The sequence below is a fragment of the Varanus komodoensis genome, unplaced genomic scaffold (assembly GCF_004798865.1).
Source record: "Varanus komodoensis strain SLA01 unplaced genomic scaffold, ASM479886v1 scaffold33, whole genome shotgun sequence".
NCBI lineage: Eukaryota > Metazoa > Chordata > Lepidosauria > Squamata > Varanidae > Varanus > Varanus komodoensis.
In genome coordinates, this window is record NW_025335817.1 from 7971436 (window position 1) to 7996407 (window position 24972).

General features: G+C 46.9%; 1 protein-coding gene across 1 annotated transcript; it reads left to right on the forward strand.

The window, feature by feature from the left end:
* The first annotated feature begins 5658 nt into the window (after positions 1-5658).
* On the forward strand, positions 5659-24644 carry GATM (glycine amidinotransferase). The gene is made up of 9 exons (XM_044438821.1): positions 5659-5789; positions 10417-10641; positions 11715-11910; positions 14081-14271; positions 14695-14832; positions 17638-17802; positions 20126-20189; positions 21112-21228; positions 22400-24644. The coding sequence occupies exons 1-9, from the start codon at positions 5721-5723 to the stop codon at positions 22510-22512; spliced, it is 1278 nt and encodes a 425-aa protein (XP_044294756.1). The 5' UTR covers positions 5659-5720; the 3' UTR covers positions 22513-24644.
* Positions 24645-24972: the final 328 nt, after the last annotated feature.

Sequence of the window (24972 nt, forward strand, 5' to 3'; positions counted from 1 at the left end):
GCTCCAAACTGATAGTGTTATGAGTGAGAGCAAAAATTCGGTCTGTTTTTTTATGCTTGTAAAGATTCTTTGAAATACTCGGCAGAGCAGAAATATGAAGCCGTTGGGCAGGCCTCAAATTTCTAACCCTAACCTTCACCCTGTGTTGTTAACTGAACAGCACACATTCTAAGGGATGGCAAAGTGTCCTCCGAGACATCCCACTTAGAATCGGTGCATGAGCACAGTCTTCCTTCAGCTAGCCAGCTCTGCCTGTCCGTGTCTTGTGTGCATCCCGCTTGTAGGGGAACATTTGGCATGAATGAAATATATCCTTCTAAATGACTTCCTGACCTGCCTGTGCTATTCGGCGCTCTGCTCTGTGCATTGCTTCGAAATAGCCGAGGGTAAGATGTCACGTATCGCCATCCCTGCCAGCGTGACCTGAGTTGTGTTCCCCTGCCAAGCAAGTGCGCCTTGTGGCCAGGGGTGCAGCTCGAGGGGCTCTGCAGCATGTGCCTTGCGTGCAGAACGCCCCTGGAGGACTCTTCCAGACGGGACTGGCAAGGACCCCAGATGAAACCTTGAAAAGCTGCAGCCAGATAGAGCGTGGAGCAAGAGACAGACCGACCGTTTGGCTTGAGGTAGGACAGCTGCCAACTCCTGCAAACACCGCATTCCACAAGGCTGCAGTCCAAACCTTATTTAAGTATTCAAGGAGTTTCTAACCCCCTTTTCATTGTAAAACAATCTCAAAGTGGAGTATAAGCCATAAACATTTAAGAAATGGAGTACAATAACAAACAGCAGAGAAGAGGGGAGAAGAAGAACACCGCACTGGGAGAGACAGTGTGGTGCATGGGTTGAAAGGCCGGACTGGGACTTTGGAGATCTGGGCTCTAATCTCCATTTGGCAGTTAATCTCCCTGGATCACTTTGGACCCATCACTGACTTTCAGCCTTCCTCACTGGGTGGTTGTGAGGATAAAATGGAGAGGAGATGGTGCAGATAAGCCACCTTGGATTGCTCACAACAGGGGAAAAGGTGAAATGAAAATGCGATCACTATCACCATTGCAAACAGCCGTTGGCACAAAGCAGCAAAAGGAAAGAGTGCAACATTTAGTCCAGTGCCCAAGTAAGCAAATAAGTCTTCAAATGGTGCCAAAAGAATCTGAGGCACTGCCTGTTTTTGGGCCAAGGTGGAAGCACCACAGGCAGTGCTGCGTATCACACTCCGGGCAAAGCGGTGCCTTCAAGCAGTCCTCTCTACTGCTTCTTATGCATGCCCCCTGAATCTTCCCCATTAATTTTTCTGGTGCAGTGAATGCCAGTTTGGTTCAACAATGGCGAATAGTGATTGATGTATTTTTGAATTCAGTTCATAAGTGAAGAAACAGAGGATGCCTTCTTTATTCAACTGGCAGATGAACAAGTAGCTCCTAAATCAAATCAAGCCAGAGATTTCCCTAGAAGCAAAAATTACAAAGCTGAGGCTGTTGTCCTTGGGGCAGATCATGAGAAGGCAAAACTTCCCTGGAGAAGCCAGCCATGCCAGGGAAAGTCACAGGCAGAAGAGGAAAAAGAAAGCCAAATAACAGAAGGCTCACGAGAGCTAAGCAGGGCTGTCACGAATAGGACATTTTGGAGAGCTTTCATTCATAGGCTTGTCTTAAATTGGAGATGACTCAATGGCATAACAAGAGCAGCTCTTTTCCAGTGCTTGAATTGGGAGTAAGGGGCCAACCTCAGACAGGCAGAAAAGCTTCCAGCTCCCTTATCTTCTGAATAGCCCGAGGATTACTTTTTTCAGAAGAACTGAGCATAAAATATGGCTAAAAAATCTGCGAGTGGTGAATGGGGACTTGCTGATTTCATAAAGGTCCTCCAATCTCCTTCTCTCCCTGCCCTGAATCCAGAACTGTGCCACATCAGCATCTGCGCATAAGTTCAAAGTTCCTTTGGCTATTCATGAAAGATGGCTCACATTAAATAACTAATGAAAGCCAGTGGCAGGAATGCTCAATAGAGCAAAAAGAATTGAAGTTCAAGCAATTCCTGGAAAAGGCTAGGGTTAGAAGAGTTCTCATCTCACAGGTCAGCTGTGTGGCGGCAAAGATCAGAATGATTTACACTGTTCCACATGCACCAGAAAGATGGAGCAGCTGGGGAGCAAGTAAGGAGAGTAAAGGTGCAGTTCTTTGCATGTTCAGACAGAAAAAACACCCAGCACAGCTGTCTGGGAAAGCTGAGAGTAGAGGGACTTTTACCCTGACAAAACATGCATGGGATGGCACTCTAACATGCAGGAACTCAAGAGCCAAGGGTGAACCTTCGTTTCTTTCTCTTCCCCTCCATCAGATGTGAACTTGGCTGCTATTAGCCTTGTGCAATCAAGGTCCACTGCCAAATCTCTGCCTCTAGGACTGGAGTCGGCAGGGCCGCGATCACAGACACTAGTCTGCTGGGGGACACCTTTCTTGCTGGTCACCAGGCTTCCAGTTTCTTCTTATGTCTACTTCATTTCTTGCTAGTAAACAGTTCTGGCTTTGCACAAGTTGGAACAGAGCGAAGCCGTCAAGCTGTCAGAATGGAATAAGCTGTGTCCACCTCTCTGAGTGATGCCATGGCCATGGGTACCCCCTGGGCCAGTGGGTCCTTACCACAGTGCAACCCTCTGCCTCCTGAGATAGGGCCCTCCCCGGTCAATTGTCTTGGAGGAGGCTGCCCTGCAGCAGGAGGGACTCCCGGTCTCCCATGACTTCAGGCAGCCCGGGCTGTAAAGCTGTGTGCTAGTGCCTGGAGCCATTCCTCTAGGTCAGGGACCCTCAAACTTTTTAAACAGGGGGCCAGTTCACTGCCCCTCAGACTGTTGAGGGGGCAGACTATAGTTTGAAAAAAATATGAACGAATTCCTATGCACACTGCACATTAAAAATTAATTAAAATTAAAATCAACTAAAAATCATTAAAATTAAAATCAATTAAAATAATTAAAATTTAAAAATAATTAAAAATTAAAAAATGTTTGCTCCTCTCGCTCAAGCTGCAGCAGAAGCCCAAGATGGCGCCACGCCACCCACCGAAAGGGAGAGCACGACGCGAGGGGGAGCCATGAGGTTGAGGCCTTCCCACTCCTCGCCGCCACCCTGTTTCCGAGCCGGAGGAAGGTCCCCTCGCAGGCGCTCGCCCAGCTCCAGGAGCGGGAGGCCGGAGAGGTGAGCGTGGGGTGGCTCCCCCGGCCAGGAGAGGGCCGCAAAGTGGAAGGTAAGGGCTGCTTTCCGAGGCGAAGAGAGGGGAGGAACGGGGCCGCAGCTGGCCAAGCGGGGTGCCTCCTGCCCCTCCCCACCGTGGGGGAAAGAAGCATGGCAGCCGCTTGATGACGGCGGCTTGCCCAGAGAAGGCCGCAGAGGAGGTGCGGGAGCCACAGCCCTGCTCCCACTCCTGCTCCACCTTGGCCCGTCAGCCCCTCGGCTCAGTGAGGCAGCCATGGCTTGGCCCACAGCCCGGGGACATGGCTCACATAGTTAAAAATAGATTTTAAAAGTTACATTTTTCTTACCTTTTTCAGTGTCTTCGTCTATCTCTCTCTTCCGCCCTCCTGTCTTCTGAATTCCTGCTCTGTTTTCAGAGTCAACGCATGCATGCAATAGGGGGGATGAGCCGGCGCATGTACAGTTGCAGGGAGCTGTCACAATTTGCCGCATGTGCCAGCTCTCTGCTAGTCTCCAAAACTGAAAGAGTTTCAGAGAATGTCTGCGCTGGCTCAGAGCTTTCAGACTTGCTCAGAGATTGTTTTCTCTGAACAAGTCCAGAAGCTCTGAGGCGGGCTGGGTAAATGACCATGGCAGGTGGATCCGGCCTGCGGGCTGTAGTTTGAGGACCCAGGATCTAGGCATCTGCTGCAGGCCTCACTGAAATTAACGTTAAGTAAAGCATTTTGAAAACAAACCTGGGTACACACCCTGCAACCTGCTTAGCATTTTATGCCAAATGTCAGGAGCCAAGGTTTCACGTTCTTGGTGCTTGGGCAGTGGCAGCTGGACAGACTGACAGGCATCCTCTTTATTAGTACAGAAGCTTTTTATTTTGTTTCGTTTAGTTCAGGGGTTAGCAACCCATGGCTCCAGAGCTGCATGTGGCTCTTTCATCCCTCTGCGGCGGCTCCGTCACTCAAAATATGCGTCACAACTGCCAATGTGCGACACCTGCTGGCACGCGATTTATTGAGCTTTTCGACCCCCCGGTAGGCCAACCATAGATAAATCCAAGAAAAGAAAAGTTTCAGAAGAAAACAGAACGTTTAATGGTACATGGGCAGATTCATTTGCTTTCACTGCTGATGAGACTAGTTTACCAGTATGCTTAATATGTGGTGAGAAATTGGCAAACAACAAAAAGTCGAATATTGCAAGACATTTCCAGAATAAACACACAACCTTTGCTGAAAAATATCTAGATGGAGATGAGAAGGGAAAAGCCATTTTGGAACTGATGTGGAAGGTTGAGCTGAGCAAAAATCATTTCAAGAAGTGGGTTAAGTCTGCAAATTCAATTACATACGCTAGTTTTGTAGCATATGAAGTAGGAAATAGTCAGGCACGGGAAGCCTTTCACAGACGGAGATTATATAAAAGAATCATTCATTGATTTCATAAATGCAACACACTATAGTTTTTTTATACATAGCATAAAGGTAAAAAAACGATATATAAAATGTTATCTTCATTTTAGATGTCAAAAGGGTTTTGTGGCTCCTGGTGTTTTATTTTCTGTGGGAAATGGGTCCAAATGGTTCTTTGCGTGTTTAAGGTTGCCAGCCCCTGGTTTAGTTGAACTGGGACATGTCTGCCATGCGAACTAAAGTGTTGTTCTCCAAAGCCGCCTTTCAGAGGAGCACTTTGGTGTCTTGGAGCTCAGACCCCATCTTTGCCTTGTATGCTACATGACACTGTGTAATTGGTTTTTTTTTTTTTTTTACTCCTTTTCAGTATTTAACTGACATTTCATTTGTACCCCAACACCATGACTAGGAAAAGCAGGATAAGTCATGGAAATTATACTCTTGAAATTAATTAATGACTGAAATGGAATATTGCAAAAGATTAAAAAGAAAACACAGCTGTGGAATTGTTACTGATTTCAGGTTTTCTTGGTGCAAAATTCAGATTTAAAAAAAAAGTGTTAATACTGTAATTATATAACAAATAAGTGTGTATGTGCTACTTTATATATGGTCTGAAATCTGTAAGGGGACCCATCTCCAAAGGCCACCCCTCGGTGTAAAAAGGGGGCAAAGGGAGAGGAAGGTACTCGATTTCTGGGTGGGGGGAACGCAGGCAGAAAGATCCGAGGAGATGAAGCCCCTGAGGCGTCTCCAGCCCCCCTGGACCAGCAGGTTGGAGGCCCCCAGAGACGGCCGGCCCCGAGTGCAGAGGCCGGGTCTCCCGCCCGGGGGGGGGGGGTGTCTCCTCGCATGCATCTTCGGCCCGAGACGCTGGCCAGGGCCCCACCCCGCCCGGAGAGCCCCTCCGGCTATAAAAGGTAACGGAGGCGCCTGCCTAATTCAGGGCCCCCGTCGGGTCCCCGCCCCGCCGCCCCGGGGAGCCAATGGCGATCGCGGCCGGGAACCCGCATAAAGGGCGCCGCGCGCGGGCTCGGCATGCATCGCTTCGGCTGCGGTCGCGCTCGGTCGGCGCGGCGGGGCTCGAGCGGATCAGTCATTCCGGGCCGGCGAAGAGATGCTGCGCGTCCGCTGCCTGCGCGGAGGGAGCCGGGGGGCCGAAGCCGTGCACTACATCGGGTCCAGAGTAGGCGCGGCCCCTCCGCGGGGCGGGAGGCGGCGGGTGGCTGGAGGGGCCGGGGAGGCGGCGCGGGCGCGGGCGGCGAGGGGCCGGCCGGGGAGCGGGACTGCCCGGCCGCGCCGAGCTGGTCCCCGTCCGCCTCCGCCCGGGCAGCCGCGAGGGCGCTTCGCCCGGGGCAGGGCTGCACTGCCGCGCTGGAGGGTCGTACCTCTTGGGGCAGCCCCTCCGGGTGTTCGGGACGACACTCCCCACCTTCCCTGCCGTTGGCCAAGCTGGCTGGCGACGATGGGAATTGTGGTACCTAATGTCTGGAGGGCCACTGGTTGGGGGAGGCTGGACCATCCAACATCTGGGCGGCCTCAGGTTGGGAGAGGCTGGACCATCCAACATCTGGGCGGCCACAGGTTGGGAGAGGCTGGACCATCCAACATCTGGGCGGCCTCAGGTGCGGGAGGTCAGGCCTTCAAACTCCGTGTTGTATTGGCAAAGTCCTCTTCTGCGGGTTAGCGATTCCATCGCACACAAAATGCAGCTCCTGGTCCCCCCAGCAACCCGGGCCCTTCAGATGTCTTCAACTCCAACTCCCATCAGCCCCAGCCAACATGAGGCACCATCCAGGATGCTGGCAGTTGCACTCCTAAATCCCTGGAGGGAGCCAGATTGGATGAGGCTGGTTTAAAGGTGGAATGAAGTGCTTCCTCTCACTGTTTCACTGGCTGAATCTGGGGAGATTCTCCGTATTGTGGGTGGGTGGATGAAGGACAGTGGGTGCAGGGTGTGCTTGCTTCATGCACCCAGACATGCCGCAGGGGTGCTGTTGGAGTGTGGAAACTGCATATGCAGGAACTGAGGGGGGGGGGGTGTATCTGCTGAGTGTGTCAGAGGGGGTCTTTATTCGTCACACTCCTATAATGCTCTATTTGCTAACTGTACATAAATTTAAAACAGCAACACTTTACAACTATAGAACATTAAAAACAGTAAAAACATTAAAGCATTAAAAACGGTTTGCAACACCTAAAAAGAGGGATGTGATATTTGGGATTAACCCATACTGCATAATCCTTGTGCCAGCCCCCCCCCCCCCCAATTTCCATCCTGCAAGACCCATCTAGCTTGTGGGTCTGTAACTCTGCAAAGTCATATGTTGATCTTCAAAAACAATTTTTATTTTTCTAGAACCTCTCACTTGGTTTTAGTAAGGGTGTGTGTGAAATGTCTAACTGGCATCTCAGAGCGGTGACTATACGGGTGGGCTAGATGGGGTGCTGCATCTGAGGGTCTGCAAGTGGCAGAGCCGTTCTGAAGATTGATATAATGCCAGGAGTGTGGAGAGGTCTTGAGCCCCTCTCCGTCTTCCCTAGCCCGTGTCCCTGCTCTTGAGCTTGCTGGGTGCTGAGCCTGCACTCAGCCCTGAGTGTACTTCCGGACATATGCTATGGCCAGGCCTCTCTTCCGTTTGCATGGAGAGACTGCCTCGTCAACAGGACATAATTGCAGCCAAGCGTGGTGTTCCATAGAGCATGTGGGGAGTGCATTCCTTCTCTGCTGGGTAATGAAGCTTGCCCTCACATGCCTGGAGCGTTTCAAGTCCCATGGCTTGCCTTGGACATTGACATCTTTGTTTTCTTAGGCTGACATCCAGTGAGCAAATTCTGTGTGAACTTGTCCTTATCCAGACAATGACTGCCAGGAGAAAATCAGCAAATTCACTGCATCAGGGGTTTTTTGTCAGGCACCCTCTGCCCGGGGAAAGGCTGGAGAAGGGACACCAATAATGTCTCTCCCGGCCGATTGACCACTTCTGGTCTCCTGGGCTCTGCTAAGCCTCCTGTTTCCAGCTTCCCTGGCACCCTGTGCAGAGGAGCCTCTCTCCTCCGCCTGCCCGCCCGCCTTCTGCTGAGCCAGCAGGCCTGCAGGCTCCCCCTCCACCCATATGGGGTCGGGAATGTTGATTATTAACAGGATCGGGCTTGTTTGCTCATCTGCAGTGCTGCTGTCTGGTCTTTCCCAACAGCTGATGTGGAACAACTGCAGGCACCTTCTGTTCGGGGGCTTGGAATGTGGAGTTGGGGGAATTGCCCTCCTGGGCCATCCCCTTTCTGGTTAAGCCAGAACCCTTGGACCAATATCAGCTGCAGCTCAGCATTGCATGTGGGGACTGAAAGTCCCATCAGCCCCAGCTAACACAGCCAGTGCTTAGTTTAGACTGCAGGACTTTGATGGTCACTGCCACTCAAAACAAGGACTTTTTTTCAGCTGGAGAAGGTGCAAGAAGAGGCAACCTAAAGGATGAAGGACTTTATGGAGTAACTTGCCAACTGGGAAAGGTTAGAACCCCAGTTCTACTGTAGGAAGAAAAGAGTGTTGAAGAGGCATATAATGTTAGTGTATCCATGGGGAATCCTTCTGCATGAGCTCCAATGAAATCATGATGTACCAGCGCACATGGACCATGTTGGTCCCAAGATGCTAGTGGTAGATGGGTTATAAAAGCTTTTACTATAATAAATATAATATAATAAATTATATTATAAATTTTAAATTATAAAAATATAATAAATAATGTAGTGCTGTTGAATATTTCAATAGGGCTTGTGCCCTGGAAGATTAAGCCTGCCTCAACCTCATGTCTCCAGACACGTTGGACTACAACTCCCATCATTCCCAGCCAGTCTGGGGATGCTGGGGACTGCAGTCCAGCACATCCACAGTGCATCAGGTTGGGAAGACTGAAGTAAATCATGTCTTGTGTTAGTTAGCAGGATCAGAAATGCCACTTGGTATTTTCTGTCTCTTGTTACAGTTGTGGAAAGAGCCGAGAGGGAGCAACTGCAACTTGAGAAAAGAGCAATATTTCCAAGAACTCATTAAAAAAAGCCGCAGCCTTTGCAGTGCTATTTTTCCAAACAGAGACATTTATTAGATACCAAGGGAGACACTCTTTATTCTCACCAGTGGGAACTTTGGCCACTGGATAGCTAAGCCTTGTCCAGCAATTTGGTTTGCTCCCTCCACTTCAAAGTATGCATGTGTGTATATTCTTATCTTTTTCTTTTTTAATGTGAGGGCAGTGTATTTTCCGCACTGCCATGGAAGAGACAGACTCAGCTTCACGAGCAATCTTTTCTTGCGAAGTGCACATCCTGAGCGAGATTTTCTTACAGTAGATATATTTGTTGACTAATTTGGGTGTCAGATTCTTAGTGCTGCTGGCCAGTTCATGGAGTGAACCCTTTGATCTCTGGACGTGGTCCAGGGAATGCTTTCTGGTGATTTAAGGTGGCTGGCATGGCTTCCATGCCTCTGCTCTCTCTTTCTGAAAGTTGCCTTTCCCATCAAGCAGCAGGGAGGAACAGAGTCTTCTGTTCCCAGTTTGGTGAGCAAGATTTTGCACTCCACAAAGCTGGGGTGGCCGCTTCTGAAGTACATGCACAATGAGGGGCAGTTGATTTGCCTCCAATTTGCTTGTGGCAGTTTATGTGTACAGAAGGGCATTTGGAAATCCTTATTATAACTGAAGTAGAAATACAGTACAGGCAGTCCCCGCATTACGAATGGCCAAGTTATCAACAACCCGTACTTACAAACAAACTGCCATGCAGCCTATTCCTTTTCTAAATTACTGAGGAAAATCGTCATCGCCAGAGGTGGGGAGATGACAGGGGAGAGAGGGCGACTTGCAAAGCGTGCCCTGGCTATCCTTAGAGGGAAATCTCTCCAGCATTTCCCTGCTGCAAAGAGGAGCCACTGGTGAGTGTGGGTGGGGAAGGGAAAGCTAGAGATATTTTCATTTTTCCACTTTCACGGGGGACCCGAGCCCCTAACCCCCACAAATGCAAATAGCTAGTTGGGGCATGCTGGGAGACGCATCTGAAGGAGAGGAGTTTGAGGAAGGCAGGTTTAGCTACTTCCACTGGTGGGAGGAACCAAGCAGAGGGTGGGCTACACACATGAGTGTGTGTCTCTGGAATGGCAAGGCAGGATTCTCCATCTTTTTGGCCTAGTGCTGAGTACAGGTGCAGCCCTTTCTCTGGGGGTCTCTGAACCGGATAAAATATTCCCTAGGCCTGTTGATGGCTCTAGCCTTCAACTTGCATGACTCGCTGCTATTCTTGGGAATTGGAACAGGTGCCATGCTGGTCTCCTGCATTAAGGGTGCTTTTTGGAGCAGTACCCAGCTGTGTGCTGATGCATCTGTGCAAATAACTCCTTTTGTGCACATAGGTACGCCTAATAGGATTTCCCTGCTAGAAGGGGAACCATGAATCTGCACATTGTCCTGCTGGTGCAGATAGAGCACCTGCATGAGGAGTGAACAAGTGATTCAAGAATTTGCTCGCAGACACCCCCACATTTATATGAAAGAAGGAGAGTTATCTTCCTTTTCAAATATCCAAGGCTAACAAGAAGGTGAAAATATAACATTTCTTCCTAGAAGAAGTCTGCTGATGTGCTCTTGTCAGGGTGGAAATTTGGGGCAGGGTTTGTTGCTGAGATCATGAGGACCAGTCACTTGGCTCTTCCTCTGGCAGAACTCCTTAAAGTTTCAAGTACGGGTGGCAAGTAGTCTGTGCTGGCTGGCACAAGTGTGACCTTTCCTCTGTTATTTTTGTGTTTCTGTACATGAAAGCTCACTCGAGTCTTCCCAGGATGGGTGCAGCGAACTTACCAGAGCACCCACGCGGCTGCGGCCTCCCAGACGGCCTGCGCTGTTGCTGATGACAATCACAAGGCCCCAGACCCTGTTCCCGAAGATTGCCCCGTCTGCTCCTACAACGAATGGGACCCACTTGAGGAAGTCATTGTGGGGAGAGCCGAAAATGCCTGTGTTCCTCCTTTTTCTGTTGAGGTCAAGGTAAGCCTTCCCTCTCGGCGGCAAAAGACTTCCACTGTGTTTTGGCAGCATCCCCAAACGGTGGTCCTTCACAATGCCCCTTTCCTCTTGAGGACGGTATTAGAGGAGACTTAATCGCTTTTGCCCAATGTCTGTTTATCTGGGAGGGGAGCTGCATAATGCAGACATCTGCTCCTTCTACTGGTTGGGTGCAGTTGGGATTGTTTTCAGCGGTCCATTTTCAATGAGAGTTGTATTGCTCGTGCAGTCGAAATGGTTTTAAAAAGTGTATTTAAATGTGATTCTTGATATGTGAAGGACAACCTTGACAGGTGAACTTGCTGAACTAGCAGGGCAGCAGTGGGTCAGGGTGGGGTGGGGAATCTGTGAGGCAGGGCACGAGGCAGATGTTTCCAGAGGTCTGCTGTCAAACAAAGAGGTTTCAGGATGTGGGCTGTTCTAGAAGCAGCAATTCCAAGAGGGCTGGTCGCTCCGTCGCTCACTGAGCTGGATATTTCAACACAAGTTTTGATATGGAAAACTGGTGCCAGGCTGGAATCCGGTCACAGAACTTGATGTGTACATCTATGTTTACTGCAACTTTATCCAGGGCAGATGTCTTGTTTCTTTATCAGTGGGTATTTCTCTCAGTGAAAAGTCCCCTGCTTCATAGTGAGTAGCGATGAAAGTCCTAATCCAACACAGTTACCATCTGCACTCCATTGCTGCCTTGAAAAAATCGACTATTATTATTCAGCTAATGATACTTTGGAATACTTTGGCCACCTAATGAGAAGGAACAAGTCATTGGAGAAGCCCCTGATGCTGGGAACGACTGAAGGCAAAAGGAGAAGGGGGCGGCAGAGGATGAGGTGGCTGGATGGAGTCACTGAAGCAGTCAGCGTGAGCTTAAGTGGACTCCAGGGGATGGTGGAGGACAGGAAGGCCTGGAGGAATGTTGTCCATGGGGTCATGATGGGTTGGGCACGACTTTACAACTAAACAACATTCAAAATGGTACTTAGAATCAGAAGTAATTCAGTGCAACACGAATAAGCAACCTTGTTCATCTCTTCCCATGTTTTGATTTCCAGGCCAATACCTATGAGAAGTATTGGGGATTTTATCAGAAGTATGGAGGACAGAATTTTCCTATGGAACATGTGAAGAAAGCTATTGCTGAAATTGAAGAGATGTGCAATATTTTGAAAATGGAAGGAGTGACTGTGAAGAGACCTGAACCCCTGGATTGGTCAACCAGATACAAAACACCAGACTTCGAATCCACTGGTAGTTGTTGAACAGCTTAGAACACGGGAGCTGGATTTAGTATTCTTTTTGTCCTTATTATTCATGCTTATTTAAATTAGCTCCTCAATTTATACCTCTCTTTTTTAGCCATTTGAGCTCTCATAAAGTGCAAGCCACTGCATCACAAACCTGACCCTTTTATACCACCCTTCCCTGAATGGTACCCCCCGAATGTGTCGGGGTGCTCTTTGACTGGGGGATTATGGGGGCTGTAGTCTACCAAAAGCATACCAGATTGGGAGGGCTACTTTATTAAGACAACCTAGTGATCCATCTGACAAAAACTATTGAGGGAAGAAGGGGATGGGTTAAAGAGACACACCTGAGAGAGGAGCCAGGGAAGGGAGAACTAGGAGCCAAGTCCAGAGGTGGCCTGTGATAGCCCCCTTTCCCTCGCTTGCTTCTCTGAGAGGTGAATTAGAAGCAGGAAAGGATTTTCTTAGGATTGTGGCTGGCGATGAAGACCCTGCCCTCTGACCACACACTTGGGGTTAAATTCTCATGATAAACTTCTCAGCATATACAAAGGATTAATTTTATTTTTTTAAAAAAACCCTCTCCTGATGTGACCAAGACTTAGATTGGTCCTACACAAGGCAGGTGGTTTTACCTGGTGGGTTGGGGAGGAGAAAGTAAGGTGGGCATCACTGTTAAGTCCAGATGTAGGCATACTTGCAGGAGTAGACCCACTGATTTCAGTAGTCTACTCTAAGTCTGTCTAAAATCGGGATCCAATCCAAGAGCTTTGTGCTGTTGTTCTTACTTGCTGTCAAGTTATCGCCAACTTAATGCTGGGAATGAACACCCCGCAGAATGCCCTGTCCTTGGTAGCTGCTCAGCAATTGCAAACTCAAGGGCGAGGCCTCCTTTATTGCCCATTTGGCCTTCCCCTTCTGCTCTTGCCTGCAACTTTTCCTAGCATGAATATCTTCTCCAGTGAGTCTTGCTTTCTCAAGATGTGTCCCAAGTACAGTTTTGTCATTTTTTGCTTCCACCGATAGTGTTAATTTGGATAAATCCATCTATCTGTGGAATCTGAAAGGCACTCAGATCTAAAGCTACGCTGCTCCAAAGAAGTCCAACCATATGTCAAAAAGTGATCAAAGTTAGTCTTGAATATTGAGAAAACTGATTTTGCATAGCATTCTTGTTCATGGATGCGTAACTTTGAACAATGCTAACTTTTCCTGGTCTTGTTTGCAGCTTTTCAAATGCATTTCATCACCATGCCTAGGAATCTTTGCAATTTGGAATGGGATGTTAGAGAAATGCCAGGGACTGAATTTAGTTTTGAGTGTTGGGACTTGGTTACCATTCTCCTAAGCCATACAATAAACATACTTAGCCTGTCTTGTTTGCCAACAAGGAATAATGATTAGATTTAATTTCCCCCACCCCACTTCTGGTCAGTGGTTCTCAGATGGGGGTGGGGAGCTGGTATTAATAACAAAAGCAGATGAAAAGCTTAAATTTTAATAATGTTCAGTTTTAAATCAGAGTGGGGCATCTGATGGCCCTTCAGCCCAAGGTCTGCAGGCTGTCCGTGGATGTGGCCCACCATAACCGTTCAGTTCGGCCTTTGGTAAAAATGACCCTTACTTCCCTCGACAGCTTGCTGGGTAGCGAGGAAGAGGTGGGGATGGAAAGATTGGAGAGGCAAGGAAGAGATGAAAGTGTGTGGCTGCACCAGACACTTCTGGCTCCGTATGTGGCTTCTTGCAGATCGTCTCTGTTTTTCCCTTGCATCTGGTTTAAAGCGGGGGGTGGGGGGGATTTCTGCAATTACACTTCTTTTCATTTAAAAAACCCCTTCGTTGAACACTGTAAATGCAGTGAAATAGCCATGCATGTTAAGGTAATGAATCTCAAACATGGTGAATGTTTGCATTTAGATAAGAATCCCAAAGAATTGCATCAGTGCCTGAACTATCTGTTCCCTCATGTTTCAAGTCCATGCCAACAAATGTGGCCTTTACGAAATTTGATGGGTGTTGTCAACATTCACTAACATTATGGACATTCACAGTAACATATGTACTAGTGCTAACACACTGTTTCTATTAATAATGCCAATCATGATTCAGTTACAAGGATGCCATGAATGGAATAATGGGGTTGTATTGTGTGTGTTTTGGTTGTTTTCTGATAGGAATGTATGCAGCGATGCCAAGAGACATTTTGCTGGTCATTGGGAATGAAATAATTGAAGCTCCGATGGCTTGGCGTGCTCGTTTCTTCGAATACAGAGCATACAGGCCTATCATTAAAGAGTATTTTCGCCAGGGAGCCAAATGGACAACTGCACCGAAGCCCACGATGGCCGATGAACTTTATGACCAGGTATTATCCTTTAGGCATTTGGTATTGGACCATACTTTTTGCAGAATGAGGCCAGGTTGCACAGTAAAGCATTCTTGGGGTGAAGGGGATAGAGCAGCAGCCTCCAGAAACAAAGTCAGTGGTTATTCAGCTCTGGCACAGTGCAGAAGGACAAGCGATGCCCCTACTTTACAGCCCAAATCTCCAACTTCTCAACAAGGTTTTACAGATGGGGAGGGAAACTCAGACTTACGCCAGCTGACTTGTCCAAGAGTTCTGAGTTCCAAGAAGAGCTTGTATTCAGACATGAAGGATGTGGGGCAAAGTTCTCTCTCTGCTTCTGTGCACACCAGCTTTCTTTCAGCAGCAACCAAAACCACATTTCTTCAGTTTCAGCTAGTAGGTCAAGTGGCATGTGAGAATGTTCCGTCTTTCTTAAACCAGGACTACCCCATCCGCACTGTGGAAGACCGGCATAAGCTGGCAGCTCAGGGCAAATTTGTCACAACCGAATTTGAGCCATGCTTTGATGCCGCTGACTTCATAAGGGCTGGAAGAGACATCTTTGTTCAAAGAAGCCAGGTGAATAGATGAGTCTTTCCCTGCCCCCCACCCCAGCTGAATTGTCTACATGTATAGATCTAAGCCAGTGTTTGCTTGCTTGTTTGTTTAATTTCTTGGTAAAATTTAATTTCACTGTAGTGGAAATCACTGGAAAACCATTGGATTCTGAGGCATCTAGCTGATTCATTTGTCCCTTCTGTGCCTAAAGCAACTTTTGGTTTCTCCCTCCTAGAATAATAACAACATTTAATTATGTAACTTCTGTGCAGCACAATGACCAGCATTCTCTAGGTAGTTTACAGCAGTTCCTGCAATCCACAGCTGCAGCCTGCAAGGTTTCTTGTCTTTGCTTTCTCAAGGTTGGCCACCTGCTTGGTTCACTTTTCAAGATAGCATGGGTCGGGAAGAGGTCATCTAGATCAGCCTCCTACTTTGCAAATTAGGGTGTATTGAGATGATCACAGGGTTAATTATGCTGGCCTTGGCCATCATAGACTTACTGACCGAGGCTGTTGCAACGGCAAAGTCACAGATGTGATCCCTGGATCTATCAGTGTCACACACACGCCCTAGACAGAATATGAATTCTGAGAGACCACCAGCAAGTTGAGTCAGAGCACAGACCTGGACCATAGAAGGCGCCACATGCAAGCCAGGCCCATGTCCCAGGGGGCACTTCCTGTAGAAAGTGTCTCCCCGCAGCTGAAGTGGCTTGAGCATAACAATCTTGCTTTGTATGCCAAATCTTGCTTGCCATTCCTCCATGCTGCCTTGATTCTATATTATTGTGTTGCTTTTTTGCTGTACTATTTTCATTTTCTCATTTAGTGAATGCTCTTTTCTTCGCCCATTTATTTGCTAATTGTTTCTGAATATCCAAACAGAACCATGGCAAAACACTCAGCCTTCCTTCCATGAGATCAGGGTGGTCTACAAGGTCTCCCTCCCCCCTCCCCATTTTCTTCTTCCCAAGAACCCTGCATGGTAGGTTAGGCTTGAGAGGTGGTGATCAGAGGTGTTTATTCCATAAGTTTCAGGCCTTAATGGGCTCAAAGTTTAGCTTTACGGTTTCAACATGACTTTAGAGTAGACACTCCAACTGCTACATTACAAAGCAAGGCTCCGTCACTCCTTCCAGCATACAAGAGGCAAAGTGCAGGGTGTGTTTCGGTAAATAAGAATCATGCCTAATCCTAATCAGGGATCTCAGAAATCTGCAACAGATTTCTGAAATCTGAGTTTGGATTTCTGTGAACCTGACTGGCAGTTTCTGGAGTAGACCAGATTTTTTCTGAGTTGTGTAGACCAGTCTCAGCAACCTGAATGATGCTTCAGTTTCCCCACCAAGTTCTTACTCCAGACAACTGCTCAGCAAAGGCTAAAAAAATGTCCTTCTTTACCATCACTCTCAATCCTGGCTTTGCTAGTGGAGCCAGTCGTTCCATTTGTGCCTCCCTTCGCCCCTCTTACTTGATAGCTGTCGGAGGTCAGGCAACGACCGAGAGGAAAGCTCTCCCTGGGCTGCCTGTTTTTCTCCATCACTCTGTGTGCAGCGTCATGCAAAAGGCCTCGGGATAATGTCACACCCCGTCCACGGCTGGTAATATTCGGCGTATCTTGATCCTAAGCACAGAAGCTAAACTGTAGCTGTGTACAAATAGCCTCCCAAATTTCCCCAGCCTATTTGTTGGCTGAGAAATCGGGGGCACCTTTTCACCAATTCTTTTCTAGGGGGAGGAAAGTTTGATGGCACCTTTCTGGAAGTGGACTCCCCATTAGTGAAGCTTGTAGCACAATTTCTTTCCTAATGGTCTTTGCTGTCTGCATGTCCACCATTTTACTAATGCTTTCAAGTTGACCTTTTCCTTGTGAGGTGGCCGAAGGGCCTGTGAGTTCCTTCTTTCTGTTGCATGCTTCTCAATCTCTCTGCAGCCCTTCCTCTTCTTCGCCACCTTGTAAGAAGGGCAGGCCCCCAAGCTCCAGCCAGGAGAATTTCTCTGAAATCTTTTCCTTTGAACAGTTTTTCATGAACGGCTCTCAGTGGTTCACAGAGTCAAAAAATCAACAGCACAAAAAAAAAAAAAAACCAAATAACAAAATCAGTAACATTAAAATTGAATGTACATAATACAGAAACAACAGCAGGCTTACAACAACCGCATTCAAGTTAGCCCAAAGCAGCAGAACAATGAATACAGCAGAAGTGCAAAGTAAACATTGAGTTGTAAGGAATGTTATCATTCAACTATTAGAATGTTGGGTAAATAAAAAGGTTTGCACCTAGCACTGAAAGGAATGGAGAGCAGAGACCAGGCACTCCTTGATGAGGAGCTGATTCACAGTTTATTTTATTTATTTATTTATTTATTTATTGATTAAAACATTTCTATGCCACCCCTTGCCGAAGCCTTGGGGCGGCTTACAACACAATAAAATACAATAAAATACAAAAATAACAATATAAAATTAAAATTAACAATATAAAATAAATAAAAATATAAAAGAAGTTGGGGTGCCACAGCTGAAAAGGCCCGCCCCCTAATTGCCACCCTCTTTATTTTCTTGCAAGAGGGCATTCTGAGAAGGACTTCAGATGACGACCTCAGGGTCCAAGTAGGAACATATGGGAAGAGGCGTTCCTTTAGATACCTTGGCCCCGAGCCATTTAGGGACTTTCTATCAAATTGAGTGAGAATGGTTGAAAAAAATGTTTGGGGAAAAAGGGGGTTGAAAGAGAATTCAGCTCAACACTAAGGCAAACACAGGTGCTGTTGTTTATTGTGAAGAGGCTAAACATTTTTAGCTTTCTCTTTACTGCCCCAGGTTACTAACTACTTGGGTATCGAGTGGATGCGAAGACATCTTGCCCCAGAATACAGAGTGCACACCATCTCCTTTAAAGATCCCAATCCGATGCACATTGATGCCACTTTTAACATCATTGGTCCAGGTCTTGTGCTATCCAACCCAGACCGCCCATGCAATGAGGTAAGGAATCTTCAGCAGGTGTTTTCTTCCTGAGGCTAAGGGCAACATCATGGGAAACCCACCTGGACTGGCAGTTGGCTCCTGCTTGGACAGTGGCAACGGGGCAGCATCTTTCACTACATCTGAAGGCTGACCCTGGTCCACAGAGCTCTCCTTCACCTGGCTGCCACCTCCCAGGATCTGGCACATAAAATGATGCTGCCAGGCGAGCCCTGATCTTCAGGCAGACAAAAGTAGGGTTTTGGGCTCTATGTGCTAAGGCTCATGTGTGCAGAAATAGCTTGTGGCCTTTGGCTGTAGCCTAGTGTGCGCATGCACGTGTGTGTGTGTGTGTGTGTGTGTGTACAGTTCAGGCTATTTTCATACTCCAGTCTTGAATGCTCAGCTTCTCTTCTGGTCAGTAACAAAGAGAGCTGCTCCCACCTTCTAGTGTTCTGATCAAGTACCAAGAAGCAAGAACATTAGAACATTAAATATTCGTTAGCACAATTACATAACGTTAAACTTAACAGTCATGTTTGCCTTCCGAGTCTTTTGCATTGATTTAGGCACTTGTCAGAAAATTTGGGCTACAGAGCTGATGTAGTGTGTTCCTTCCAAGCATCTGAGATGGGGGTTTCCCTCCCTGAAGGTAGCAGTCCACCTAGGCTGGAATTGTCTTTTTTGAGGTGTTAGCTATCCATGTGTAGGGAGGTTTAGGGTTGAAACCTGTAACTGCAAACCTTATTCCAATGTTTGCATTCTGAGTGCTGAGGGAAGTATCCCAGATGCTTTTTCTTAGTGTTTGTAATAGGTCACTAGATTTCTTCTGGTGACCAAGCCAAACCTTTAAGCCCTTGCTTTTCAAGGTTGACTTAGGCAATGAACTTTGTGCAGTAGTTGTGATGTTTTACATTTAAATCCCTTAAAACTGGTCTCTGTTTACTCCAGCTATCAGCAGGACTGGAGTAGATAAGGACTAATAGAAGTGTTGATCTGTCTGCTGCTGCACAAGGACACATGGATTTTGTTAAACCTGATCCTTCAGTGTTCACACTTGTCAGCTGTCATCTGATTTCCCATTTGTTCGCTGACAAAGTCTGATTTTTAAAAACTAATGTTCTCTCCCAATTGCACAAATTCACATTTTCACGAATGTGTACTTAACACAGATGCGTAATTCCTCCTTCATTAACACCTCAGGAATAAATACAGTTCTCAAAAAGAGGGAGGACAGAACCTGCAGGAACCTATAGAATATACTGTGTCTTACGGCAAATATGCACCCCTAGAAATACTTATTTTTAGGTTTTGGTGAGTCATACCTGCAAACCCAGCAGACGTCACGCAGGGGGCATAATAAGGTTTGCACCGTCTATTTCTCAGAAAGGAAACATCCCTTGGAGCAAACTAACTGGGGAATATTAAACATCAGAGGTCACAAAGGAGAATTACAGAGAATATTTTCAGGCAGTGGGAATAGTTGTGACTGCAGGCAGAGAATGGCGACACTTGGTGTTCCTGCTGATGTGAGCATGGAAGATGCCCCCTTGTGATGAAAACTAGACAAGCGGGCGGCTCCTGCAAACCTCAAAATACCTGCAAGAGCATTAAAAAAGCATATGGAAAACATACGGACTTCTTTGCATTTAACATGCAGGTTTTAAAACAAGAGTACGGCTAAGGAAATCTGTCAGGATCTGTCAGGATTGTAGCAAGTGGGAAGATGTTGTGCTGTGCCCCTGCTTTGAAGGTGCTACTTGGATTGGGGTGGAGGTCCCAGTCAATGAAGGAAAAATGGTGGATGTAGTAAAAGGAGAGCACAAGTCAAGGAATGTATAAAGAGCAGCACAGATAACCTAGAGCTGATTAAGAAAGATGTCTGTGCAAATTTAAAACGTCCACTTAGACCAGTGGTGGCGAACCTATGGCATGTGTGCCACGGCGGGCACGCAGAGCCCTCTCTGTCAGCACACGAGCCAAGTCGCCCCAGCATCACCCCAGCAGCCGAGCACCGGATAACAGTGCACACAGGGGCCATGCACATGCTCAGAAAGGAGTAGCAGCACCAGGCCATGATGTCACGAGCCTCGACTCATTAGCTGCGACTCGTGCAAGCTTTTGCATGGCCGGTCAGTGCACTGCCAGGGATATATATATATTTGCTTGGACTGGCTGTGAGGTGTTTTTTCTAAACTAAAACCTCAGAATCCAGGTTTTATTGCATTGTTGGCACTTTGCGATAAATAAGCAGGTTTTGGGTTGCAGTTTGGGCACTTGGACTCTAAAAAGTTCGCCATCACTGGCTTAGACAATCTTTCTTCCCCATTCTCCACTCTCTCAGATTGATCTCTTCAGGAAGGCTGGTTGGATGGTGATTCACCCTCCATTGCCCCTCATCCCTGACGGTATGTTTTCATTTTCCATTTTGAAGATTGTTCTTCTGAATTAGAAGACCAAATTTAATTTATTAAAATTGTAATGGATAAACTGATAGAATCTGAGCTAGCAGTGACTGAGCTAGCTCAGAAAGGGACCTTGGGGTACTGGTGGACATTTGATGAAATGTCAGGGTTGTGCGCAGCTGCTGCAGAGGAGACAAACTCCACGCTAGGCATCCTTACGAATGGAATAGAACATAGAACTGCCGAAATCTTATATGCCTTGTACAAAACTTTGGTGAGACTGCACTTGAAATATTGTGCTCACTTCTGGTCGCCTTACCTGAAAAAGGGCTTTATCGAGTTGGAAAAAGTGCAGAGAAAGGCAAGGAAAATGACCAGGGGACTGGAGCAAGTGCCTTTTGAGGAGCAGCTACAACAGCTTTGTTTAGCTTAGAAATAAGGCGAGCAAGGGGGACACGATAGAGGTGTTTAAAATAGACATGCGGTGGAGAAAGGGGATGGGAGACTAGACCCTGGGGTCATCTCGTGAGGCTGCTTGGTGGGAGGTTTCAGTCAGATAAAAGGAAGTAATTCTTGAGGCAGCATCTAGTTAGACTACGGAATTTGTTGCCATGGAAAGTGGTGATGGCCAAAGGGGACCGGACAGATTCTTGAGGGAGGAGGCTGCCAGTGGCTCCTAGCCTTGCTGACTATGGTCCACCTCCTTTACCAGAGGTGACACGCCTGCATACAGCCGTTGCTGAGGAGCTGGGCAGGAGGGCTTGCACCCATCCTGCTGGAGGGATCCTGTGGTAGCTGGTTTGCCCCCATGGGTAGAGTGCCGGATGCAGCATGGCTTTGGTCTGAGCCAGCACAGCTCTTGTTCTGTTCTCAATTGCCCAACTGGTGGCCCTGAGTGCTGAGTATCCCGTGTTCTTGCATGTAGACCACCCACTGTGGATGTCCTCCAAGTGGCTGTCCATGAATGTCCTGATGTTGGATGAAAAACGTGTGATGGTGGATGCCAATGAAGCTCCAATCCAGAAGTTGTTTGAAAGCCTTGGTAGGACCAGTTCTTACTGCACAGGCAAAGGTTATGGGGCAGCTATTCTCAGGGCTTCAGATCTAAAGCGGGGAAGTGGAGAGCTTGGACCTACTTTGGGAGCATCCTAGGACAGCAGTGGCAAACAGAGGCCTGGGAACTCCACTAGACCCTTAGATGGCCTCCATACAGTATGTTTCTGCTGCACAGAGGCCCATCTTCAGAGTGAGGAACCCCCTGAGCAGGGGTGAGGAACTTCAGGCCTAAGGATGAAATTCAGCCCTCGTGGGGTCACAGTCCAGCTCGCTGGCCATATCTTTATCTCCTTTCCCCTGACTCCTGGGTGGTTGGTGGTTTCCTGGATTTTGTACAACTTCCCCCCGTTCTAAAAGGTTGACACATCAGTCCTAAGGCCTAGCTAGGAGCGGTAACAGCTTTAAGCAAACCTCTGCTGGAAATTTTGGCTTCACCCCTTTTGCCTTTTGCCCCACACAGCAAAGGCCCCTGAAATCTTCTCTGAAATGGAATTCAGCCCTCAGGCTGAAAAATGCTGAACATCCCTGAGGGAGAGCAAAGGAGCAGACTTGCTCCCTGTTACCATGTTCCTATTTGGCGGTTGAGTATTTTTTTTAATGACCTTTTATTTAAAAAAAAAAGTTCAAACTAGGGGCAGCAAAAACCAGACGCAAAATTACACAACTAGCTCACCAAATAAATAGATTCGAAACACAAATCTTTTTATGCAAGAAATATTTACATTAGTGAAATTTGTAAGTGCAACTGTTTTCTTACTAGAGTAAACATAATTTCAGCCCTAGTTTACTAGGAAGACCATAAGTTTCAAGAAAATAAAACCATAAAAAGGGACACACACACACAGCGATTTGAATATATCAGTTATGCATAAGCTTCAACAAAAGGCAGGCCAAATCTGCATGTGTGTCTCTGTTTGGGATTAGCATCTTCATGCTCTCCATTCAAATGTTGAAAGCTTCCTTCTTCAAGGCCTTGAAATTCACTGATGAGTAAAGATAATTCCTCCCTAAATCCTGGAAGCAGCAGCCAGTCTGTGTTGACAATACTGATTTCACTCTTCGTGTGAGTGGTCTGCCACACCGAATTGTGCATCTGGGCACTCTCTGTGTGAGTGCAAACTTCTCAGTAGCTCCTCGTTCTGCTTTTAACCCTGCAGGCATCTCGACCATCAAAGTGAACATCCGCCATGCCAACTCCTTGGGAGGCGGCTTCCACTGCTGGACTTGTGACATCCGTCGTCGTGGTACCCTGAAATCTTACTTCAACTAGTGCAGAGGGATGATTTTTATTTCTTTAGAACTTGCACATGGTTTGGTTTGCATGAAATAGGGTAGGATGACCGACTTTCCCCTGAAAAAGAGGGCATGAATGCATGAGCTGGGGTGCTTGGAACGGTGGCCCTTCTCCCGCTTCACACATTGTGGGTGGGTGATCCAACAGAGACTGCTACTTGCAGGCAGCTCTGCCCAACTGTGGCTCCCTGGCGGGGGTGCCCACATGATGCAGATGCTCACCTGTTCAAATAAATGTGTCTTAGGTGCACACCAGGCCGGTCCCCTACAGAGGAAAGAACAACCTCAAGAATGCCAAACAGCAAATACACTTTTGGTAGAATCCCAGAGTAAAGTTCCACTGAGATCAATGGGATCTAACTGCAGCTTAACTTAACCTGGATCCAATCCTTTCTATATAGGTTTTGCATCTTAAAGCATCTTAAGGGTACCACCAATGACAAAATGTGTGAAGCGGCTCTTACCCTGATCAGGCCAAAGTTGCAACACTTCATCAGCACACCGCGCAGGTCTTCTGGCTGGCTTTTTGAAATACATTCTCTACATCAGAACCTCCTCTTTATCTTCTCTCTCAGGATGTACAAAACTTGACAGTTCAGGCTGCTGAACTTCAGCTGGTGACACCTATACATCTATCTCTGTTTGAAATTCTCTCAGAAAGGCAGCTAGAAACATTGGACCTGAGTCAAACATTAATATTTTCTTTCCAGTTGATAGTATTTGTGTGTATGTGTGCTTGTGTGTGTGTGTACCACCCTTCTTAAAAGCAAAGATAGGACTTCAAAAAGATTTTACATAGATATAGATTTTTACAAATTTTAAGTATAATGCTATTTTAATTAGTCTAACTTTTCAGCAAAAAAGGAGCGAAATGCTTGCACCATGCAACGATGTGAATGTAACAAGGTATGGGGAGAAATTAATTTGGTTTGCATTTTAAATAAACATATCTAGTTTCACACTTCAAACCAATAACCAAACTGAAACTGAATTATCCTTCTATATTTGCACTTTTCTGAATTTTACAATGGAGGTCTCCAATTAGAATGTGTATCATTTGAAACAGATAAATAATATATTGGTGAAAGTAACAGACATGTATTACCAGTGTACTTAAATGCTTATGAATTGTCATGCAAACTAAACCAAAACCTTTCCTCAAGTGTTCAAGACAAACCAGATTTGAAACTGGAGAAATGGGAAACAGAACGAAACCGCAGTTGACAGCTTTGGCCATCCTTAGCCGGACCGACACAAGGATGGGCAACCCATGGCCCTCCTCGAAGCTGCTGGTCTAGGGGACCTGTTGGGTGGGGCTGGTGGGAGCCAGAGAGCAGCAACACTGGGAAGGCTGTGAGTTCCCACCCTGTCTGTAGAGCATATATGCATGGCGAAGGATGGAGATTACAAGGAAGTCTTACTTCTGGGCTTGCTTGGCATCACAGTGCTGGGTGTTGGTGGTGCTGGAAGAAAGGTCCTACCTGTGTTGGAATTCAAGGGCATAGCCTCTTCCTCCAACCATGGACAACCATCGGGTGGACCTTGGAATGGGGAGTGCCCGTCAAGAGGAGAAAGCATGAGCCAGGTTGTTCCTTGACTCCAGCTGCTGTATCAGGGGAAGGCCACTTGTGACCACTCAGATGTTTCAGCCTATAACTCCCAGGACCCTTCATGGTTCGCTGTGCTGGTATGGGGTGAGGGAAGTTGTTGGCTGAAACATTTGGAGACCTCCCCCAGCCTCTATGTTCACATCGATGCGATGCTTTAGAGAAATGGTGCTTTAAATCTCCCAGTGTCTCAGTGCTTAATGTCCATATTACAAACTGATTGATGAGATAGCTCTAGTCTGAGAAATACTTTTATCGAATTGTGTATGCTCTCACTGAGTATTTTATGCATCCTTTTCTTTGCTTTTTGTGTTAATTTCCTCCCATGAGTGCTGACATGATATTTTGGTTTTATGAACTTGTTTACATAAACGAAGATTTCTTATTAATAATAATCTCTAGCAGATATGCAAATGGTGGAAACTGAATAATCAACACCATCCGCAGTGTAAAATAAATTTTTAATACTGAGTTTCTCAACATGTGTTTTTATGCCAATAAAACGTGCATTTGCGACATTTTGGTATTGACTCATGTTGCATTTATGGATCATATGTGCCTTTTTGGCAGTTTTGACCCTAGTTTATTTGGACTTCCTGGACACATTGTTCTAATAGCATCTTATTGTAACTGCTGGTCAAGTGCAAATGGCCTCTTGGGATTCTCCAGCTTATTTGTTGACAGAATCTTTGGTAGATGTCGTTCTAGAGGTATCAAGGAAAACACCCCCCCCTCGTTTCACTGAATTTTTGCAGAGGGAGGAAAGACTCTTCAGCAATGGCTTGGAGTCGGACTCACTGTGGGGTTACGGCACAGCTTCTTCCCCTTTC